At 35.6% G+C, this 22,022-nt stretch overlaps 1 protein-coding gene across 2 annotated transcripts in view; it reads left to right on the top strand.

Moving 5' to 3' along the window:
• Nucleotides 1–22,022, top strand: part of KCNH7 (potassium voltage-gated channel subfamily H member 7) — a gene marked incomplete at both ends in the record, with an annotated part of 473,040 nt that overhangs the window by 382,466 nt on the left and 68,552 nt on the right. For both annotated transcript variants that reach the window (XM_080690173.1, XM_080690174.1), the window contains 2 exons: nt 5,893–6,318; nt 18,926–19,325. In XM_080690173.1, coding sequence (XP_080546299.1) covers nt 5,893–6,318; nt 18,926–19,325 — 826 coding nt within the window. The remainder of the gene's footprint in view (nt 1–5,892; nt 6,319–18,925; nt 19,326–22,022) is intronic.

The following is a 22,022-nucleotide window of genomic DNA, read 5'->3' on the forward strand; positions in this document are numbered from 1 at the left end:
GCTTCCTCATCCATAGTCTAGATTATTATATCTCTTTCGGGACACCCAAGTTCTACTAGAGCTCTAAGTTTCCAGTCCTGGCCTTCTTTGATTTCTCCTTCATTTATTGCCAGATGGATCTATCTGAAATCAAAGAGTGCCATCCTTCTTCCCTGCTTAGTTACATTTAACAATTCTCAAACTAATTTCCATGGAAAGGAATAGTCTCCCAGGGCTGCAAGTTCTCTTTGAAACTCATAAAAATTTTTATATTTTAGTGAAAAGTTAAAATCATAGTATAGTCATCTGAACCATTAACATTACCATCTATAAAGAAAGTACCTGATTTCAGTGCCCAACACTACCTTTGGATTTACAGTAAGATCTCGTGATGCTAAAATACGTTGTATAAGTATTTTTGAAATTGCTAATAAAAGTATTGTGATGATTGAGAGATCATATATAATACATGCATTGCCATTCAGAAGTCAAAAGAACCTGTACATTTGGTATCATACTAATTACTACCAATTCATTGTGAAAACACACTCCATGCCAGATGTGGTGATACACACCTGTAATCCTAGTATTTGGGAGGCTGAGACAGGGGGATTGCAGTGGTCAACCTCAGCAACTTAGTGAAACTCTCAGCAACCTAGTACAATTTTGTTTCAAAATAAAAAATAAAATAGGGTTGGGGGTGTAGATGAGAGAATGCCCCTGGGTTCAATCCTTAGTAACACATACACATGCACACAAAAAACTCCATTGTATGTACCAAATTATAAAGATATTTATCAATAGATATATTGGAATATAAAATAATACAACATAGCCGGGCGTGGTGGCGCACACTTGTAATCCCACCATTTGGGGGGCTAAGACCAGAGGATCGCGGTTCACGGGCAGCCTCAGCTACTTAGTGAGGCCCTCTGCAACTTAGTGAGACCCTGTTTCAAATTAAAGAATAAAAAATAGGGCAGGGGGTATAGCTCGGAGGTCAAATGCCCCTGGGTTCCATCTCTAGACCCACAAAAACAAAACAAAAAGCCAAAAAAAACAACATTTTTCAACTCAGTCCCGGAAATATTTTGATTAGGTAATCGCTTAATGTTGAATTCAATAGTAGCCTAAAAGCTAAAGTTAACTTCAAGTAAACAAAACCTCTCTTTGATTATCAAGTAATACCATCTAAATTGACCTTCCTTCAATGACTGGTAGATTAGAGTGTGCCTCAAGGATTAAGAGGATGTTCTTGACACAGCAATTAAATATTTGAAGTTTGTAACACCATTTTGATAACATACTTTTTTTAAAAAAATATTATGAGGTTAGGATAGAAAAAATTATAGAATATTTTAACAGTTATATAAAAAGACACAGTTCAAAGATCTCTTACCTAGAGAAATGTCAAACATTGAATTAATGGTAACTTGAATTCATCAGCCTTTAAAATATTTTATAATTCATTTTGTGTCATTGTATTCATTAAAGGGTATAGTAATAATGCACCACAAACTATTTTAAAACAATAGAAGCTCATTCTTACATAATTCTGGCATTTAAAAGTTTAAAATCCAGTTATTAACAAGATTGTTTTCCTCTGGAAGTTCTGAGGGGAAAAAATCTGTTTTTAAAACCTCTCTTAAAAAAAATATAATTTCAGCCAGGCGTGGTGGTGCACGCTTGTAATCCCAGCATTCGGGAGGCTGAGACTGGAGGATCGCAGTTCACGGTCAGCCTCAGCTACTTAGTGAGGCCCTCCACAACTTAATGAGACCCTGTTTCAAAATAAAGAATAAAAACTAGGGCAGGGGCTGTAGCTCGGAGGTCAAATGCCCCTGGGTTCCATCTCCAAACCCACAAAATTAAATAAATAAATAAATAAATAAATAAATAAATAAATAAATAAAATATATAATTTCATGCTTCGTTTTTAGGTTTTGGTATGTCCAGACGAGCCCTGGTATTCTTTGGCTTGCAACATATCTGCTTCCATTGTCAGTTAGGCTTTTCTCTTGTGTCTTTGTCCCTGTTTGCGAATTTCTCTCTTTTATAAGGACACTAGTTATTGGATTAGGGCCCACCATAAACCACCATGAACTCATCTCAAACCTGATTCTATCTTCAAAGACAGTTTCTGAATGAAACCCTTCAACAGGCACCAAAGACCATGACTTCATAATATATTTTGGAGGTGCACAATTTAATCTAGAAGAGTCATATTGAGAAGCATAAGAAATTTTAACCTAGTTTTATTTTTAACTTATTTATCTAACATTACAAATAAGAATGAAATAGATCATCACTATAATTCTAAAATAAGTGTCTTTCTCTTTAAAAAGGACTTTGTGTATTATGGAAGTGTCAGAAACCATGTGGCTCAACTTCAGAGCCTGAGGTCCTTATTGTGTCCTATTCAACATCAGCAGCCTTGCCCTGGTCCTCACCACACCCTCCACAACTTTTTCCCTTACATTCTATCCTTCAGTGAAATAGAAGACTGTTTATAGTCCCTGGACACACAGCCTTATGTTCATTTTCTTACCTTTGTTCATTCTGGCCCCTCCCCAAGTAATGTTCTTTCCTTTCCAACTTCCCCATCTCCCAGCAGAGTCCACTTCTAACTTCCACTCAAAGTCTCAGTTGACTTGCATTTTCCTGTACATTTTTCCTCTCAACTGACCATAAACTCTATATCAGGAGCCAGATCAGGAGCAGTCTCTTCCACCATTTTTCAGTCACCAGCTCTCAGCACAGTGGCCATGTAAATGTTAAATGCCTATCTGTCTATGTGGGAGGGAAGGAGTTCCAGCCACAGGTTTTACTTCTCAGGGAAAGTTGCAAGATGCTGAATACATTCTAATATACACTTGTGTTAGAACAGGTATTCAACTGGTCCAAGTGGGAGGTTGGGATCAGAAGCATGTCACTTAAGCAGTGAGCAAGCTCAGATAAATATCTCTGTCTTCAAAAATTAACTTGTGGGGACCTCTTTATATGACCACATACCTCTTTTATGAGAAAAAAAAATATGGATTTAGGGATTTAGAAAGATATAAGCAACTCAAGCCAGGCAGTGGTGCACACCTATAATCCCTCGGCTCAGAGGCTGAGACGGGAGAACTGGAAGTTCAAGGCCAACCTGGACAACTTGGTGAGAACTTGTCTCAAAATAAAAATAATAAATCTAGGCATAGCATGGTGACACATGCCTATAATTCTAGTACTTGGGAGGTTGAGACAGGATTGCAGGTTCAAGAACAGCCTCAACGGCACAGGAAGGTGCTCAGCAACCTAGGAAGACCCTGTTAAATAAATAAATAAATAAATAAATAAATAAATAAATAAATGTTGGGGATTTAGCTCAAAGGTAGAATGCCCCTGGATTCAATCTCTAGTACCAAAATAAAAATAAATAAATAAAAATAGAAGAGATTGGGTATGTAGTTGAGTATATAGTTCGATGGTAGTGCACCCCTGGATTCAGTCTCAACAAGGAGGGAAGGAAGGGAAGGAAGGGAAAGAAAAGAAGGAAGAGAAAGAAGGGAAGGAAGGGAAAGAAGGAAGGAAGGAAGGATCTAAGCACCACCACCGTGTCAGCTTCCTTTTTCTAGAGTATTCTGTATGCATAAAGGAGTCTGCTGGGAGAGAGACTGGAAAGCTATGAAGGGTCTATATTTTTAGTTGACTCTGAAAGCCAATATAAGGTTTCGGATTTTACTTTTTACCAACTGAATAGCCCCTAGTTTTTTGGAAAGGGACATTACATTTCATAGTTACATCTTATGAGATGGTTCATTCTTTCTCACCAAGATATCATGCGGCAATTTTCTATACTATTCACAGTAAAATCAGAGTTCTATTAATCTGAATTTATTAAATGAAAGATAATTCAAATGTTTTTCTTATTTGGACTTTTAAAGTTATGTACTTTTTATGGTATTGGGGATCAAACACAGGAGCATTCTACCTCACTATACCCCAAGCCCTGTTTTATTTTCATTAGGTTGATGAAAATCTCACTACTTGCTGAGGCTGTTCTTGAACCTGTGCTTCTCCTGTCTCAGCCTTCCAAGTACTGGGATTACAGGCATGCGCCTCCATGCTCAGCTGGAATGTTATATACTTTTCTATTTGTACATCATGAGTTTCTTGGGTTTTTAGTATTTCATAAATAATGAAATCACTTTATTTTCCATATTTTTGTTTGCTTATCATTTCTTATGATACCTTAAAATAAAGCCCCATTTCTTCTATCAAGTGGCTGAATCAGTTGTACTCTGGGTTGATTAATTTATAAGGTCCAAATCTTTACTATTCTTTTCAAAGCTATATATCAGTTTAGATGTTATCTAAATTTTGGTGGAATTCTGGTATCATATTTATGTTTTATGATATTTGAGTCTAACTTCCTAAGTTCTCTTTAATGGATGGAAGGATGGTAATTTGTCACACGGTAGAAAGGTATGAGATATGACAATAAAAATAAAATTCAAAATTGAAATTTGCCTAAGGTAGCTTATTATTGTGGTTAAGATAAAACCAACAAACATGAATAGAATTACCCAAACCACAGAAAAGTGTCTGACTATCCAACAGGGGATTACCTCAGATCCATGCTGCAAAGACAAGGATGATAGCTGTTTAGATGAATCAAGTCTATAAAAATGTACAGAACTAACTCTCAAATAGATCTACTGAGTACGTGTGGGATGTTGATAATATGAGATTGTAACTCACAAATCCATTAAAAAGGGCTTCCTATATTCTATATTGGATAGCTTAATAACCTTTTTGTTTTGACTCTTTTTTTGAAACGTAGTCTGAAATCACAAAACCATAACTTTTCTACTTGGTTGGGACACAACTAAAATCTAGCTCTTGTTTTTTCAGATGAACTAAAACTATAAAAGTTAAATATTTTAATTCACCCAATGCCTTACTGAGTAGAATAAATCCTAGGATTTCCATGCCCTTTGGTGGCTCAGAATCTTATAATTCTTCCAGATCAGGATTTTGAAGACCTCTTGCAGCATTTTCCTTTTGTGACTTTTTAAATTTCATGAAAGATTTTGGAAGATAGTATATTTGTTCCTTAATATAAAATCCCATATCACCATTTAGGGGAAAGACTCCTTTGTTTATTTTAATCACATGTGCTTCCCCCCACCACATGTAAAAGCAAAAGTGCACATGAGACAATTCTTAAAATTCTGAATAAGTTGTATTTAATTTATCAAGGTTTAATCATAAGTTAAATATGGTCCAGCCAAATATGACCATGAATCCAGTATATTTATTCTACTTATTATAATAAATCTTTTACCTAGATTTGAAAACCAAATTATAACTCACATATCAAAATGATTTTTATCATTTTTAAAACCAATCATTTATTTTTATTTTTGTAAAGTATGATTTTTTTTTTTTTTTTTTTTTGGTGGTACTGGGGTTTCTGGAAGCCCTTCTGGGCTACACTCCCAGACCTATTTTATATTTTTTATTTGGAAACAGGGTCTCTTAAGCCAGCACGGCTGGCTCTGAACCAGCGTGATCCTCCTGTCTCCGCCTCTCAAAGCACTGGGATTACAAGCGTGTGTCACCACGCCCGGCCGGAAGTATGATGTTTGAAAGGCAACAATAATCATTCTTTAGTATCTAGGAAACAATATTCATTACTTTTTCAGTTAAAATCATTTAGCAAGAATCTCTAGAGGTTTTCTTGAATCAAACATACTACATTGTCAGGGTTTATATAAATTCATGTAAACATACTTATTTTTTTCATACATCAAATTACATGAACTCTGTTTATTATATTTTTCTGTAATTACCTTAATATTTTTATAGGTTTGCCAGATTAAATACTGACATATTTATGTAGTATCTGATTTTCTTTTCTATATTCAGGTTCTTTCTTTGGGAGCAGATGTCCTGCCAGAATATAAACTGCAGACACCACGCATCAACAAGTTTACGATATTGCACTACAGCCCCTTCAAGGCGGTCTGGGATTGGCTTATTCTGCTATTGGTTATATACACTGCTATTTTCACCCCCTACTCTGCAGCCTTTCTCCTCAATGACAGAGAAGAACAGAAAAGACGAGAATGTGGCTATTCTTGTAGCCCTCTGAATGTGGTAGACTTGATTGTGGATATTATGTTTATCATAGATATTCTAATAAACTTCAGAACTACGTATGTAAATCAGAATGAAGAAGTGGTAAGTGATCCTGCCAAAATAGCAATACACTACTTCAAAGGCTGGTTCCTGATTGACATGGTGGCAGCCATTCCTTTTGACTTGCTGATATTTGGATCAGGTTCTGATGAGGTAAGAGCTCTTTAAAAATCTTTTTTCTGAACAATTGCAATTATAAAAGTAAATTTGCATTAACTGCAAAAAATTGTTTGCTTTACAAATTTTTATATTGTGCAAATGAAATTCATTTTTACTTGGAAATACCATAAAATGAAATGGAACCATCTTTTCATTGCAAACAATTTAAATTCCTTCTATTTTTGCTAAGAGATGCAAAATACTCTCTGTCCTTTAACCAACAAATTAAACTTTGAAGCAAGTGGTGCATAGCATGCTGCACATTCCCAAGATGTACAATTTTACATATTAAGTTTGTGGGTGTAAAACTGTCAAAAATTAAGGATGTCTCTTTCTTTTTTCATTATTTTTGTCTGAGACAGCAAGGACTTATTTTTTGTTCAAATTATGTGGAGAAGAGGGTACCTTCTGAAATGTCTTGTTGTAACCTTTTCTCTTAACATCCAGGTTAGAAAATGCTTCTTATATGTTCCCAGTATCTTATAAAATTGAAAACTTCAAGAAAATGAAAAATGTCCATGTATATTGAGTGTGTTTTTTGGACAGAGAGCCCATAACTGTAATCAGATTTTTCAAAGGACTCTTGAATTCACAGGAAGTCAAGTTCTCCTCAAGTCCTGTTTCTTTAACTGCCACCAATTTTATTGCATACAACTTCCATCCATTCTATAATGGGAAGACTAACAAAACTTGTGAAAGTAGTTCAAGAGAGTAGGTTGAAAATAGATGAATTGGGTGTGCTGAGTTCTTAAAATTCAGTGTCCTTTTCTACCTAGGAACACTTCTCCATCTTCTGTGCCATTTTTCCCACCAAGGGGAGACCAGATCTAAACTGATGGTTGCTCCCTTGTCACTGAGTTCTTTGGGACAAAAGGATTCTTTCTGCCGGGAGAAATCAATAGATTTAGAATTCTTTCTCTTCCTACAAAGCATGCTTGCCAAACTGTGGGTCAGTAAAAATTAGGGCAATGGAACAATTTATTCCTTCTAGATTCTGTCACGAACAAAGTCTCAGGCCTGACTTCCTCATATGTAAAATAATAATAATGATATTGTCTTCCTCTCTTAAGTTGTTGCTCATGTATAATTTGTTACTGTAATAATATATTTGAAAACTTTAAAAAATTAAAAAATCACCAGGCGTGGTGGTGCACGCTTGTAATCCCCATGCTTGGGAGGCTGAGACAGGAGGATCGTGCAGGTTCAAAGCCAGCCTCAGCTGGCTTAAGAGACCCTGTTTCCAAATAAAATTTAAAAAATGGGTCTGGGAGAGTAGCCCAGAGGTAGAAGGGCCCTGGGTTCCATCCCCAGTACCACACACACACACACACACACACAAAAAAAAAAAAAAAAAAAATTTAAAAATCAACTTCCACTAAGCTAGCTAACCATTTAGTATATAATCCTAAATTTGGGTTTTATATAAAAGACTAGAAAGTAAAATACTATCTTATTAATATTTATATTTGAACATTTTTACAATGGGATATCCATGTAAATAGCACCTAAGCTCACACTGAATAGAACATCATTCTTTTAAAAGTTAAAATGTACACAACAGCAAACTGAGTTTTCAATAAACAAATAAATAAGCAAGTAAAATTCTTAGGGGAAGTCAAAGTACTTATAATACTTAATGACCAGATTGATAGATATTTAGATATACTTATCATAGTTACTAAGGTAGAATTTCTAGAATTTAGTCCTGGATTAACTCAATTTATTTACTACTCTCCTTGAAAATGATAAAATTTCATTAAAATATGAACTCAGTTAATCACTATTTCATATAGGGCTTACTTGGAATAAGCTGAAAATATATGTGATTCACATCAGTACAGGATGAAGTAGACTTGGGGGAAGAAGGGCTCTAGATCACCCTTCTCATGGAGCATCGAGTTAGTGGTGAAGTTTGCCTCAGAGAAACTAATGCCAGTTCTCAGCTCCTATAGAATTTTGTGAATTTCTTTGTGCTCCCAAAGCTGCTACTCTATTTAAAGATGTAGTATGACATGAGAAGAGCCATGGCTTTGCAGTCAAACAGATCCAGGTTTGATTCTCTTATGTGGGATTTGCTTGCTAATATTTAACCCATGTGAAACTTTATTTTTCTATAAAATAGTTAGAAAAATGAATTCTTATAATTTTAAAAATAAATTGGCATCATATGAAAAGACTAGCACAGGTTTGGGTACCTGATAATTGCTTTCAGTAGTTACTTCTCTTCCTTTTTCCATCTCTTCCATTGATTTCCTTGTTTGTGGATAATATTTTCCTTTAAAAACATACATTATCCCATTAGTCCATAGCATACTCACTTACTTAAGAAGCACCAACTCTCTATTAATGTACAGTAGTTATTAGATTGACCATCTTCAACTTAAACGAATTCTGCAGAGAGTCTCTGTGCATTGAAAATATAACATCTTCACACACATAATTTTGCAATCATAATTTATAATGACCTACTATTAATAAAGAAAAAAGGAATGTTGCTTATAATAAAATAATATCCAAATATGTGATTTCTTCAGGCACATATACATTAAGTGATGCAATGAAGTTCTCAAGGGCTTCTTCCTAACTTTAGTGAGCAACTTGTATTCATTCATTTATTTATTTATTAGTAGTACAGAGGATTGAACTCAGAGGCATACTACCTGCGAGCTACAACCCAAGCCTGAGTTTTATTTTTTTTTATTTTGAAATATGGTTTTACTAAGTTGCAGAGGACTTCACTATGTTTCCAAGGCTGGGTGCAAACCTGTGATCCTCCTGTCTCAAACTCCCAAGTACTGAGATTACAAGCATGTTGCCCGGCTTGGGTAGTAATTTGTATTTAAACAATAAATTCAATATTCAACTAGATATTTTTACAGTTTTCTTTATATTTGCATATTATAAGAATTGAAAATATATGTATGTGTGTTTATGTATATATGAATATGCATTAAATATGCATATATGCATGTATAATTAGCATATATATGCACATAGAACTCTGTGACTGTGACAAGTACATATGTAATCTGATGCTATAATATAGTATACAAAAACCATAGGACCAGTTGTTACTAAAGATGTAATTTTATGAGATAGTGAACAATGCCTAGTGAAGGTACAAGTAGAATAAGCTACTTATTTCTCAGTTTATATGACACCTAAATTCCAGAAAATTTAATAAATATTAAAATGTACAAAAGTCAATTTCTGCTTATATTTAAAATCTAGCTTCAAGGCTCATGGGCCAATCGGCTAATTGATTGAAACTTTTTTATATACAAATGAATATTAGAACATTGAAAAGTTCTAAAGACAGTCTCTGTTCTCCATGAGCTTATATTCCAGGAAATTGGGGAAGAGAGAGTAGGCAATGACAAAGAGCAGAGACTGAGAAATGTTGTTGGAGACATGTTCTCCAAAATGTTCTAGGCATCATAGGATTTCTGTCTAACTTACAGTACTGTACTAAAAAATAAAGGAAATTTCAAGAAGAGAGTGTCAAATATAGTAAAGACAAACTGTCTCAGTGTGTAAGCCCCATAAACATTAATAATATTAATTAGTCTGGCCTGGTGTGGTGGCCAGCATTTGAGAGGCTGAGAACTGGAGGATCGTGGTTTACAGACAGCCTCAGCTGCTTAGTGAGGCTCTTCGCAACTCAGTGAGACCCTGTTTCAAAAATAAAAAAGACTAAGCTGGGCATGATGGCGCATGCTTGTAATCCCAGCACTTCGGAGGCTGAGACAGGAGGATTGCACGGGTTCGAAGCCAGCCTCAGCTACTTAGTGAGGCTCTCAGCAATTTAGTGAGACCCTGTTTCCAAATAAAGTATAAAACAGGTCTGGGAGTATATCCCAGAGGTAGAAAAGTCCCTGGGTCCCACCCTCAGTAACACACAAAAAAAGAAAGAAAGAAAGAAAGAAAAAGAAAGAAAGAAAGAAAGAAAGAAAGAAAGAAAGAAAGGAGGAAAGAAAGAAGACTAAAAAGAAATAGGGCTGGGGGTGTAGTAATGCCCCTGGGTTCCATCCCCAGTACCGCAGGAAAAAAAAACCAATTTTGATATTGGTTATTATAAATATATATAGGATGTTCCTGAAAAACTCATTTATTGGTGTTGCTAGTTGATATAATTGAGTCCTGAGAGCTGTAATCTCAGCAGTAGATAAATGCATTGCAGTGGATTCCTCTGGGTGCTCACCTAGACTTATGGGGTCTGGCTGGACAAGTTGGGTCCCTGGGAGTGTGGCCTTAGTGTAGGGGAGTGTAGCTCGGAGGTCTAATGCCCTGGGTTACATCCCAGACTCACAGAAAAAGAAAGGAAGGAAGGAAGGAAGGAAGGAAGGAAGGAAGGAAGGAAGGAAGGAAGGAAGGAAGGAAGGAAGGAGAGAAAGGTGAGACTTCATTAAATGAAAAATAGATATAGTCATGACATAGGTAGGTTTGAATCAGTATTTCTACACCTGTACCATTGAAAAGTTTTTGGGTATGTCTATTAAAAAATGTGAAAATTGATATTGGTATGTGAGTGAAGAAGGAAAGTCTTCAAGCTCACGTTTTTAAGTGGCAGCAATGATTCTTCTATTTAGGTATACAAAATCTGGTGATAATACCTGAGACCAAGAAGAAGTACAGGGAGCCGTGCATGGTAGCACACACTTGGATAAAACATGCATTTTGGTGCTAAAAGTACAACATGAACATATATATTTTTTACTAAAGAAGACACAGCATGATTGCTTATGCTTTTCAAGATAACCATCGACATTTTTAGTCTAAGTAAATACAAATAACAATAATTACTAGAGGATCTTCTATAATGTTAAAAACATATGTTGAAGAAAGGAATACTCACAAAAACTGGGCTTTCCTATATCATTAATATCTCCTAATGTTAACGCCACTCAGAGAGAAAATATTTTATATTTTATATTTTCTAATTTCTGTACCATCAGACAACACGTCACCCATATCAAATGACCACAATAATATTGATATACTGCCTCAATCTCCAGAAAGTCATCTTTGATTATCTGCCCCCATTTTCCCTCATTTTGCCTATCTGTGGCAAACCTTGATTTCTTACATATTAACAGAACTGGAGAACTGTGCTGACTTAAATGCATCATTAGCTCCTTCTTCCCCTGAAAATTGTGATTCTACTGAATAATTACTTGCTTTACTGACCTCTCTTCTTTCACATTTAACAAACAAGAAGGGCTTCTGAAATCTGAGTACATACCGAGCTTGTTTGGAGAAAAGTCCAGAAGAAAAGAGGAATTTCTGCTGACATCGATTGTTTGATTCATCAGTCTGATAAATGAGTTTGGGAGTGAATACAAAGAAAACCTTAGCAGGCATCTGTATAGAAATTCAGATTATCTTGTCAGATACTCTTTCTGAACTCAGTCTTTACAATAGACACCATGAGTTTGTTGAAAGTTAACGTCAAAAACCATTTTGAAGACATTTATACACACATATATGCCTACTAAAGTAGTTCTCTCTCTCTCTCTCTCTCTCTCTCTCTCTCTCTCTCTCTCTCTCTCTCTCTCACACACACACACACACACACACACACACACACACACACACACTCCTCTCCTTCTCTCTCCCTCTCTCTCTCTTTCTCTCTCTGGTACTGAGGCTTGAAACTGGTGGCATTCTCCCACTAAGCTATACTTCCAGCCCTTTTTATTTTTAATTTTTAAAACAGTCTCACAGAGTTAACATGCTCTGGCCTCTCGAACCTGTGATCCTCCTTTATTATTCTTCAAGCACTGGGGATTACAAGCATATGCCACCCTGCTGGGCTGTTTCCATTGGCTTGGTCATGCCTCTAAAATTCTTGTAATGACAAGTGAGAAATGCAGGATCCCCAATTAAATTATTTTGCATTAGATTGATCATTTATCTATCTTTTATGTGTGATTAACCACATATTGATAGAGAAGGAGTAAGGTACAATTTTTCTCAGGGCAAAATCAAATTCCCATTTAAAAAATATAACATCCATAGTTGTTTATTTGATTTAACATTTTTCTATTATGGTTTAGAGTAGAACCATTTGATAACCAGTTTTCCATGTTAGTATAAAGAAAGAGAAAGTGGATTCAAATTGTAGTGTATCAGAATTATAAAACAAAAGTTGTCGCAGTAGAAAGGTTGTTAGATATTGGAAGGAGTCGCAGTGAGATTGTATTCTCTCTTTAAAAACCATAATTTGTGGAATTGTTGGTTTAATATGAACAAAGTAATGGGGATTAGGGATGCAGATCATATGTAAAGCCTTGAGGCCCAGGATGAAAATCCCCAGTACTGAAAAATAAAAAAGGAAGGAAGTAAAGAAGGAAGGGAGGGAGGAAAGAAGGAAGGAAGGAAGGAAGGAAGGAAGGAAGGAAGGAAGGAAGGAAGGAAGGAAGGAAGGGAGGGACACACTAGAAACCTGGTGTGTGGTGCAACCCATAATCCCAGGACATGGGATACTGAGACAGGAGGACTACAGGTTTCAGGCCAAAGCATGGTAACTTAGTGAGACTCTGTTCCAAAATTTAAATATATAAAAAGGGGGAAATGGCACTTGTGGTAATTCCAGAAGGTCCTATCTACATTTAAAATGTAACTCTTTAATTGTATTAATGAATGTATACTTGGAACTATTAAAATTATAATAGACAAAGAACTGCAAACTATCTTTAATATTATTGGTTTTTATTGAGTAAGTTATTCATTGAATGATGCATATGAATGTAAAGCTTAGAGAATTAGCTGAAGTTAAATTTAAAGTAAAAAATGAGTACGAGGTCATTAAACCCATTACATCTATGTTGACAAACAGGACAGAATGAGAGACTAAGTAGAAAGTTTCAGTTATGACTTATTCTATCAGGCTATAGATGAAGCCAAAGAGTACCAAAGAAACCAAAAAAAAAGTATGAATATTCCCTCATCTATAAAAGAATAATTATACTTACCTATGGGGAAAGGTGTTAGAGAGTAAGCCTCTGATATAACGTTTTTTATGTAAGATTTTTACAAGTACTTACTAAATATAAAGTAAAATTATAACTTTTTAAAACCTTTAAACATAGCATTTTCTCTTGTTGGTGAGACTTTCTTAATTTAACTGTATTCATATTTATTCTTGAGTAGAGAGTTGTTTAAAGTTGATAAGAAATTACCTTAAAAATTTAAGGCTTTGAAAAGGGAATTCCAGTGGCCTCAAGAGAAAATGGTGGCTGATTTATTGTAGAATGTCTAGGGAAAGAAGACTAATTTATTTATTTATTTATTTATTTATTTATTTATTTATTTATTTATTTATTTACTTATTTGTTTGTTTGTTTGTTTATTGGTACTGGGGATGGAACCATAGGACTTCTACCTCAGAGTACACCCTCAGCCTTATTTTATTTTTTAACCTTGAACCTGTGATCCTCCTGTCTCAGCCTCCCAAATACTGAGATTACCATGCCCAGCTGACAATGTCTTAAATCTGGGTTTAGCCAGGTGTGGTGGCGCACACTTGTAATCCCAGCATTTGGGAGGCCGAGACCAGAGGATTGCGGTTCGCAGACAGCCTCAGCTACTTAGTGAGGCCCTCTGCAACTCAGTGAGACCCAGTTTCAAAATAAAGAATAAAAAAATAGGGCAGGGGGTGTAGCTCGGAGGTCGAATACCCCTGGGTTCCATCCCCAAACCTGGAAAAAAAAAATCTGGGTTTAGGATCTAATATATTTACCAAATTACAACTGTATAGATTGGCAAAGGGAGTTATATATTCGATAAAGAAAACTAACTTTTACCTCAATATAAGAAGATATTTAAGATATTTAATAAATAATGGATTTGGATATGTTTTTAAAAAAGCTGTAATGACTGATATCCATTATATCTATTGACCACCAAGAAACATCAATTGAAGTTTTAGGAAAAGAGTCACTTAAGTAAAAAAGTACTGGCAACTCAAGGCATGGAGGTACATGCCTATAATCCCGGTACTTGAAAGACTGAGATAATAGGATCATAGATTCTAGACCAGCCTCAGCAATAGTGAGACTTGTAACAACCTGGTGAGATCCTGTTTTAAAATAAATAAATAAATAAATAAATAAATAAATAAATAAATAAATAAATAAGACTGGGGGCATAACTAAGAGGCAGAATGCCCCTGGGTTCAATCCCTAGTAACACACACACACACACATACACACACACACACACACACACACACACACACACACACAGGCAAAATGAATTAAAAATGAATATATTAAATTAGTAAACTTTTCTTTGCTATGACATGACATTCTGGGGAAAGGCTGGGCGGGAATCATTCAGTCACAATAAATGAGCTGAGTCCTGAGGGTGCGTGGGTACTGCTAAGATGTAGACTGGATGTGTGGAGTTCATCGTGTCTCCTTTACTATAGTTCATAAGCAGGACTAACAAACAAAGTAGCTCTCCTCAATCTACTGCAAAATGACTCACCTCCTTTCATAACTTATTTTCATTAAGGGTTTGTATTTTATAAAAATAATCATACTTTACCAGTTAGTAAGATTTTATGAATTTTTGAAGGCTCTACTAAATTAGCAGGCAATATTCTTCTATCAGTGAAAAGATCAAGAAATAAGAAATATCATCCAAGAAAAAATTATTTACTGTTAGTGTTTTAAAATAGTTGTAAGTGGGTTTATAGACAGTTTTATTAATATATATTAAAATATTTTTCAAAAACCACAAAGACATATTTACATATCTGGATATTACATGTAATTAAATATGTTACATGATAAACCATGCATTCTTAAATTGATTTTCTTAATAAAATTTTGAAATTAAGACAATATTACTAAGTAGTCATTGGCCTCAGTTTTCTCTTATAGGTAATATGAAGAGAGTGCATTGTACAGAAACATGGGGACTAATAGTGCTCAACTTAGCAAGAGACAATCCAAAATTCTTCAGTCCACTCTCTTTCTCTCTGAAATTTTAATGCAAACACTTTTTTTCCACTCAGTAATCTGGGGCAAGACACCTTAAGTTTGGGTATTTAAGTAATAAGAAGAAAAGAATGATTGCAGTTTTAAGCATCATTTACAAGTAGCCCTAAATACAACTGTCAGTAACAAAGACAGCCCAAGTTTGTTAGCAGAACTTGATAAATATAGAAATAAGGCCAAGGCAGCCGGGCGTGGTGGCGCACGCTTGTAATCCCCGCGCTTGGGAGGCGGAGACAGGAGGATCGCGCAGATTCGAAGCCAGCCATGCTGGCGTAAGAGACCCTGTTTCAAAAATATAAAATAGGTCTGGGAGTGTAGCCCGGAGGAAGAAGGGCTTCCAGGAACCCCAGTACCACCAAAAAAAAAAAAATAATAATAATAATAATAAATAAATAAATAAATAAATAAAAAAATAAGGCCAAGGTAATTGTTACTCTGTCAAACTAGCATATGTAGTTATGCTTGGGTCCACGTTACAGAATCACAAGAGATTCTGAATTGTGGTTGTGACTGCTGCAGTCAATAGTCATCTGTCCTTACTTTATGATGAAACAGAGCTATAACAACTGCTTAGTAATTCCCCCTCCTCCTCCTCCTCCTCCTCCTCCTCCTCCTCCTCCTCCTCCTCCTCCTCCTCTTTTCCCTCTTCCTTCTTTCTCCTTTGCCTCCTCCTTCTCTCTCTTTCATTACTTTTGCAATTATTATATCTAAATAATGTCAATTGAATTTTGATTTCATCATGAACCAAACTTTCTAACTTTATTTTCCCTCAGAATGGATGTCACTTGTATATTATTATGTAAGCTATAAAAATTTAACTGCTTAGAGAACTTACTATTATATAAACTTTGCCTTCACTTTGATATAATACTAAAAGAGACATCAGAGGACTTTTGCAGGGAAGGGCCAAAAGGGTGTGTCAGGCACAGCATATTTGACTCTTTTTATTGTTATAACACCATTTTTATTGTACTATTTTTACAGCCAGAGGAGTCATTAGTACTTATTCTCATGACCTGTCATGACAACAGCTCAAGTGTTTGCCCTAGTGACCTCATTTAATCAACTACCTAGATAATTTTCATGGTATTTCCTATATTTTTTGTTCCAGAAACAAATAATACCTTGAGGATTTGAACAATAATCCTCAGATATTTCTGATTTTTTAACACAAGTAAAAAGGTATCAAAAATCAGCAGGGAAATGAAAGACAGGAATTTGAACTGTGTGAAAGTACAGAGCTATTGTACCAGGGCGAGGCCTGTTACCATATTTTGAGCAGCGAGTGCACCTGGCTGTATGAAGTTCTTGTCTCAAAGTCCCTGCCATTTTTGAGGGAGTGGTATGATGGATGTTAAAAGGCCTCCTTTTAAACCAGGCATGGTGGCACACACCTGTAATCCCAGTGTGTGGGAGACTCTTGAGACAGGAGGATGGGAGGTTTGAGACCAGCCTCAGCAATTTATCGAGAATCTCAGCAACCTACTGGTGAGACTGTAATGTACCAATAAAAACATAAAAAAAGAAAATGTAAAGGACCGGGGTGTAGCTCAATGGTAGAATACCCCTGGGTTCAATCCCCAGTACAATAAAAGTCTTTGCTTGGCTTTCCAAGTGTCCAAGTTATACATTTGAAAAGTCTTGAAGCCCTATAAACCCATTTTATAACATAAACTTTTTGCATACTAATGGAAGAAAAAATGCAAGAGATGTTTAAGTAGAAACATGAAGAGCCACTATTTATTTGCTGTCATACAACTGTATAAGAAAGGAATTGTTATTCTCATTTACAGATGAGAACATTTAAGCTTGAGATTAAGTTGAATAACCTTTCCAAAGAGACATCTTGGTATGGAAGCAGAATTCAACCATAAGTTTGTTCCAATATCCTAGCACCTAAGTATTAAACTAAAGTATTGATCATAGAAATAGTGGAAAATCTGCTTTTCTTCCAGGGAACCACTTAATATTATTTTGAATTCACCATCATTCATTCAGAAAAGATATACTTTTAAATTTGTGTAGAAAAATAGTATTTTCTTTCTTGTGTGTGTGGGTCTGGGGATGGAACCCAGGGGCATTCTATCTCCGAACTACACCCCCTGCTCTATTTTTTATTCCTTACTTTTAAACAGGGCCTCACTAAGTTGCAGAGGCTATCCACAAACTGCAATTCTCTGGTCTCACCCTCCCAAATACTGGGATTACAAGTGTGTACTACCATGCCTGGCTAATATTTTCTTTATTGCATTCTTTAAAATAATGGTTCAGCATTTAAAACATGGACTTACATCTACAGAGCCCAAAATGAACAAAGACCAGAGTCCAGTTATGATAATCTCGACTACATGGACTTCTCTAACTTCTAGAGGGTTCCAATCTTAGAAAAAAGAAAAAAGGAAGAAACAAAGAAAGAAACAAGGAAAAGAAAGAAGAAAGGAGCAAAAAGCTGCAACACTGGATGGAACATTTTAATGAGAAGATTTTTCTTGATATTTAGAGCTCTTTTTTCACCAAATCAATATTAACAGATATGGGGAGATAGTTATTCCATTTCCTCTTTCTTCAATTAAAATATAAGTGATTTTAACACAGTTGGATGTACTTTGTGAAATAAATACCAACAATGAACAGATAAAATGACTCAATAATTGATTGGTAAACACCATGTAGCTATGGAATAATTATATGCCCTGTGAATTATGTAGTACTTATGGTTGACATTATTTAGGAAACCTAAGAAATGAACTTGTAATTTGTACTTATCAGATCTCAAGTCCAAACAACCAGCTAAATATCCTGTTATTATATAAAGTATCCTATCATTAGATACCTGGTCAGTAATAATCATGCAATTAGTTACACACATCATACTCCAAAGCAAAATACAATAATGATATCACTAGCATATCACAAAAAATTATCAATTTAACACATTTAGAAAGAAAAAATGCACTTAAATATAGAGTGTATTTCATACATGCAATTACCCAATAAGTATTCCAACAGCTCCAGAAAGAGGGAGTTTGACTGGCTCCTTTCGTTAGCGGTCTTTCAGTTCTGCAGCACAATCTATCTTGGCCTTCCTTGCTCAAGTGATCCATCCTACAACCCATGCCCCCAAAAGCCTTCGGCCTTACTATCCTGTTAATCAGTATTTCCTCCAACAGGCAGAAGACCTTGTTTCTTTTCAGTAGAGAACACCTCTTGTCCATTAAGTAACAGTGTCTATTAGAAAAGCCAGTATTTCTGTTCAGCACTACAATCCTGGCATGTGGCACTTGGTGGTAGGCACAGTTAAACACTGGGGCATTTGTGGGTGAAAGTGAATTACTGAATGCACATTACATATAAAGCATTACTTAGAGCTTAAAACAAGACACAGTAGCTTGCATACCACAGTACAGAAATAACCTGCCATGTATTTTCCAAAGCAGATGTAAAACATTTTTTATGAGGAACTAACCATAATACTTAACTCGGTTATTTTCAATGCTATTTTGTCATTTTAACCTGTTTCTACCAACTCTGCCTCACATGAAGCTACTTTAGATTGTCCACCAGCTGTTTCTAATGGTGCGTATTTATTTCCACAGACAACCACATTAATTGGTCTTTTGAAGACTGCTCGACTCCTTCGTCTTGTGCGAGTGGCCAGGAAACTGGATCGCTATTCAGAGTACGGCGCTGCTGTTCTCATGCTCCTGATGTGCATATTTGCACTGATCGCTCACTGGCTGGCTTGCATTTGGTATGCCATTGGGAATGTAGAAAGGCCGTACCTGACCGACAAAATTGGATGGTTGGACTCCTTAGGACAACAGATTGGGAAACGGTACAATGAAAGCGACTCGAGCTCTGGACCATCCATTAAAGACAAATACGTCACAGCACTTTATTTTACCTTCAGCAGCTTAACCAGTGTAGGATTTGGAAATGTGTCTCCTAACACCAATTCGGAGAAAATCTTTTCAATTTGTGTCATGTTGATTGGCTGTAAGTAGATTTCTCTTTTGCTCTCTTTTAGGATAAAATAATACCATGAATATGATATCTCTAAAATACTGAGAGGAAAGCAAAGAAAAATTATATAAAATAGTTACAGTAATGGGGTTACATGCATAGGCACTGTATTCTATTGAATCTGTTTCGCTCTGTGAAATGAAGATGGGAAAAAAACTTTTCTGGACCTCAAGGAAATCATGGGCATAAAATTGGAGTGACATGCAACTTGGATTTCAGAAACTAAAACTCGCAGTTCACTCATTGTCGTTTTAAAAAGGTGTTTATAGTGGGGCGTGGTGATGCCCTCTTGTAATCCCAGCATTTGGGAGGCTGAGACTGGAGGATCATGGTTCTCGGACAGCCTCAGCTACTTAGTGAGGTCCTTCACAACTCAGTGAGACCCTGTTTCAAAAAGACTAGGGTAAGGGGTATAAGTCGGAGGTTGAATGCCCCTGGGTTCCATCCCCAGACCCACAAAAAAAAATTAAAAGGTGCTTATAATTTATCAATAATAAAATATAAATGTAAATAAATAAATGTGTTTATAATTTATTAATAATAAATATAAAAATATAAATGTGTTTATAATTTATTAACAATAAATTATAAATATAAAAATAATAAAGGTATCTTCTATTTCAAACTGAAGAAATATTCACTTATATTACATACTATAGATACAGATAGATGCCCACATATAGATAAAATCCTATATGTCACATATACATGTATACACACACACACCACCACTACCACCACCACCACCACTACAATTATAATGAAAGTTAGAGATAGAGTCCAGGGGCATTCGACCATTGAGCTACCTCCCCATCCTTTTATTTATTTATTTATTTTTTTGAGAAAGGGTATTGAGCTGCCAAGGCTGACCTGTAAAGCTTTATGCATCAGCCCCTTAAGTTGCTTAGGATTACAGTTGTGTGCCACCATACACAGCAAGCTAATCTTTCATACATAGATACGTCCATACATAACAGCAAGCTAATCTTTCATGCATGTATACAACCATACATAACTCATACATCTGTGCATACACACACCTATTTTCCCTGTCAATGACTAAAAACAATCACTTCCTTGTAACATGATTCCTAGACCTAAGTGATTGTTCTTTACCTTAGAATGGGTTTATGTCAGGAGCATAATTTCTTACATATATTCTTTGGCATAAAAACAGTGTGTTAAGATGAATTCGACTTAATGCTAACAGGTTTTAAAATCATTCTGTAGACAACTAGGAATGATCTTGATGGTGCCAGGACGCTATTGGCTAAAGCAGGACTGCTTTTTAGAACTCCAAAAGGTGTATCACTCTTAGATTTCATACAAAATGGGAAACAAACAATCCTTGATACTGATTTTTAAATATCAACATATTGATTGATGAAATGTGCTTAGAAAAGACCCATTTGTGAAACATGAATAGATTCATCTGCTGTACTGTCTATGTAAAATGTACTCCTCATATATATCTGTATGTACATATGCTTAAGTGTTTTTATTTTAAAATTTGCAAAAGCAAACAACATATTCAAATTAGTCTTAAGATAGTCCACAAATTCAGTCTAAGCCTCAGCAACAAACACAGAAGCAACATTATACCTGGAAGTAAAAGAGAGTAGAGACTACTAGAAATGAAAATTATCCTATTTCTACTAATAGAAATAGAAATAATGTTTCTAATAAAAATATTCCAAATGCAGTCAAACCACTCTGATTGTAACTACTAGAACATACACTACAGTGGTTATAAACCGTAATGCTATAGGTATTTTTCTTAAGCATTTATATAGAAACACACACACTATGTGTGTGTGTGCATATGTGTGTTTGTGTGTGTGTGTGTGTGTGTGTGTGTGTGGTGTGTGTGCGTGTTTGTGACTGGGATTGAACCCAAAGTTACTGTACCTCTGAGCTATACCCCAAGCCCTATTTTATTTTTATTAATTAATTTATTTATGATTTGTGTGCATGTGCATGTGCGTGTGTGTGTGTGTGTGTGTGTGTGTGTGTGTGTGTGTATGTGTGTGAAGGATCTCACTTAGTTGCTGAGGGTGGCCACAAACCTGTCATCCTCCTGGCTCAACCTCCCCAGTATTGGGATTTTTAAGAAAGTAGAACCTGTATTTAGGAACTACGAATTTTCAAGAAAGTTTTAAAAATACACTGAAGTTTATCCAGTTCACCATTTAGTAATCTTTACCACTGTGAAGTTATGTAAAATATATAATAATTTTATTATGCAGATTTTTTTCTTTTCTTTTTTTTTTTTTTTTTTTTTTTTGGTGGTACTGGGGTTACTGGAATCCCTTCTACCTCCGGGCTACACTCCCAGACCTATTTTATACTTTTTTTTTTTTTATGTGGAAACAGGGTCTCTTAAATCAGTGCAGCTGGCTTCGAACCTGCGCGATCCTCCTGTCTCCACCTCCCAAACGCAGGGATTACAAACCACTACCACGCCCGGCTATGCAGATTATTTTAAAGAAAGCTCAGTTCATCATTTGATATAAAACTGATCTCTAATTCCTGAATTAAGGAAATATTGAAATATTGACAGCTTACTTTATTTTTCTCTTTGTGTGTCTCTCTCCCCCACCTCAGTTTTTCCCTTCCTTCCTTCCTTCCTTCCTGTTTTTTTGTTTTTATAAATATAGCACTGGATTAATC

This window comes from Muscardinus avellanarius, assembly GCF_963383645.1.
Source record: "Muscardinus avellanarius genome assembly, chromosome: 2".
Lineage (NCBI taxonomy): Eukaryota > Metazoa > Chordata > Mammalia > Rodentia > Gliridae > Muscardinus > Muscardinus avellanarius.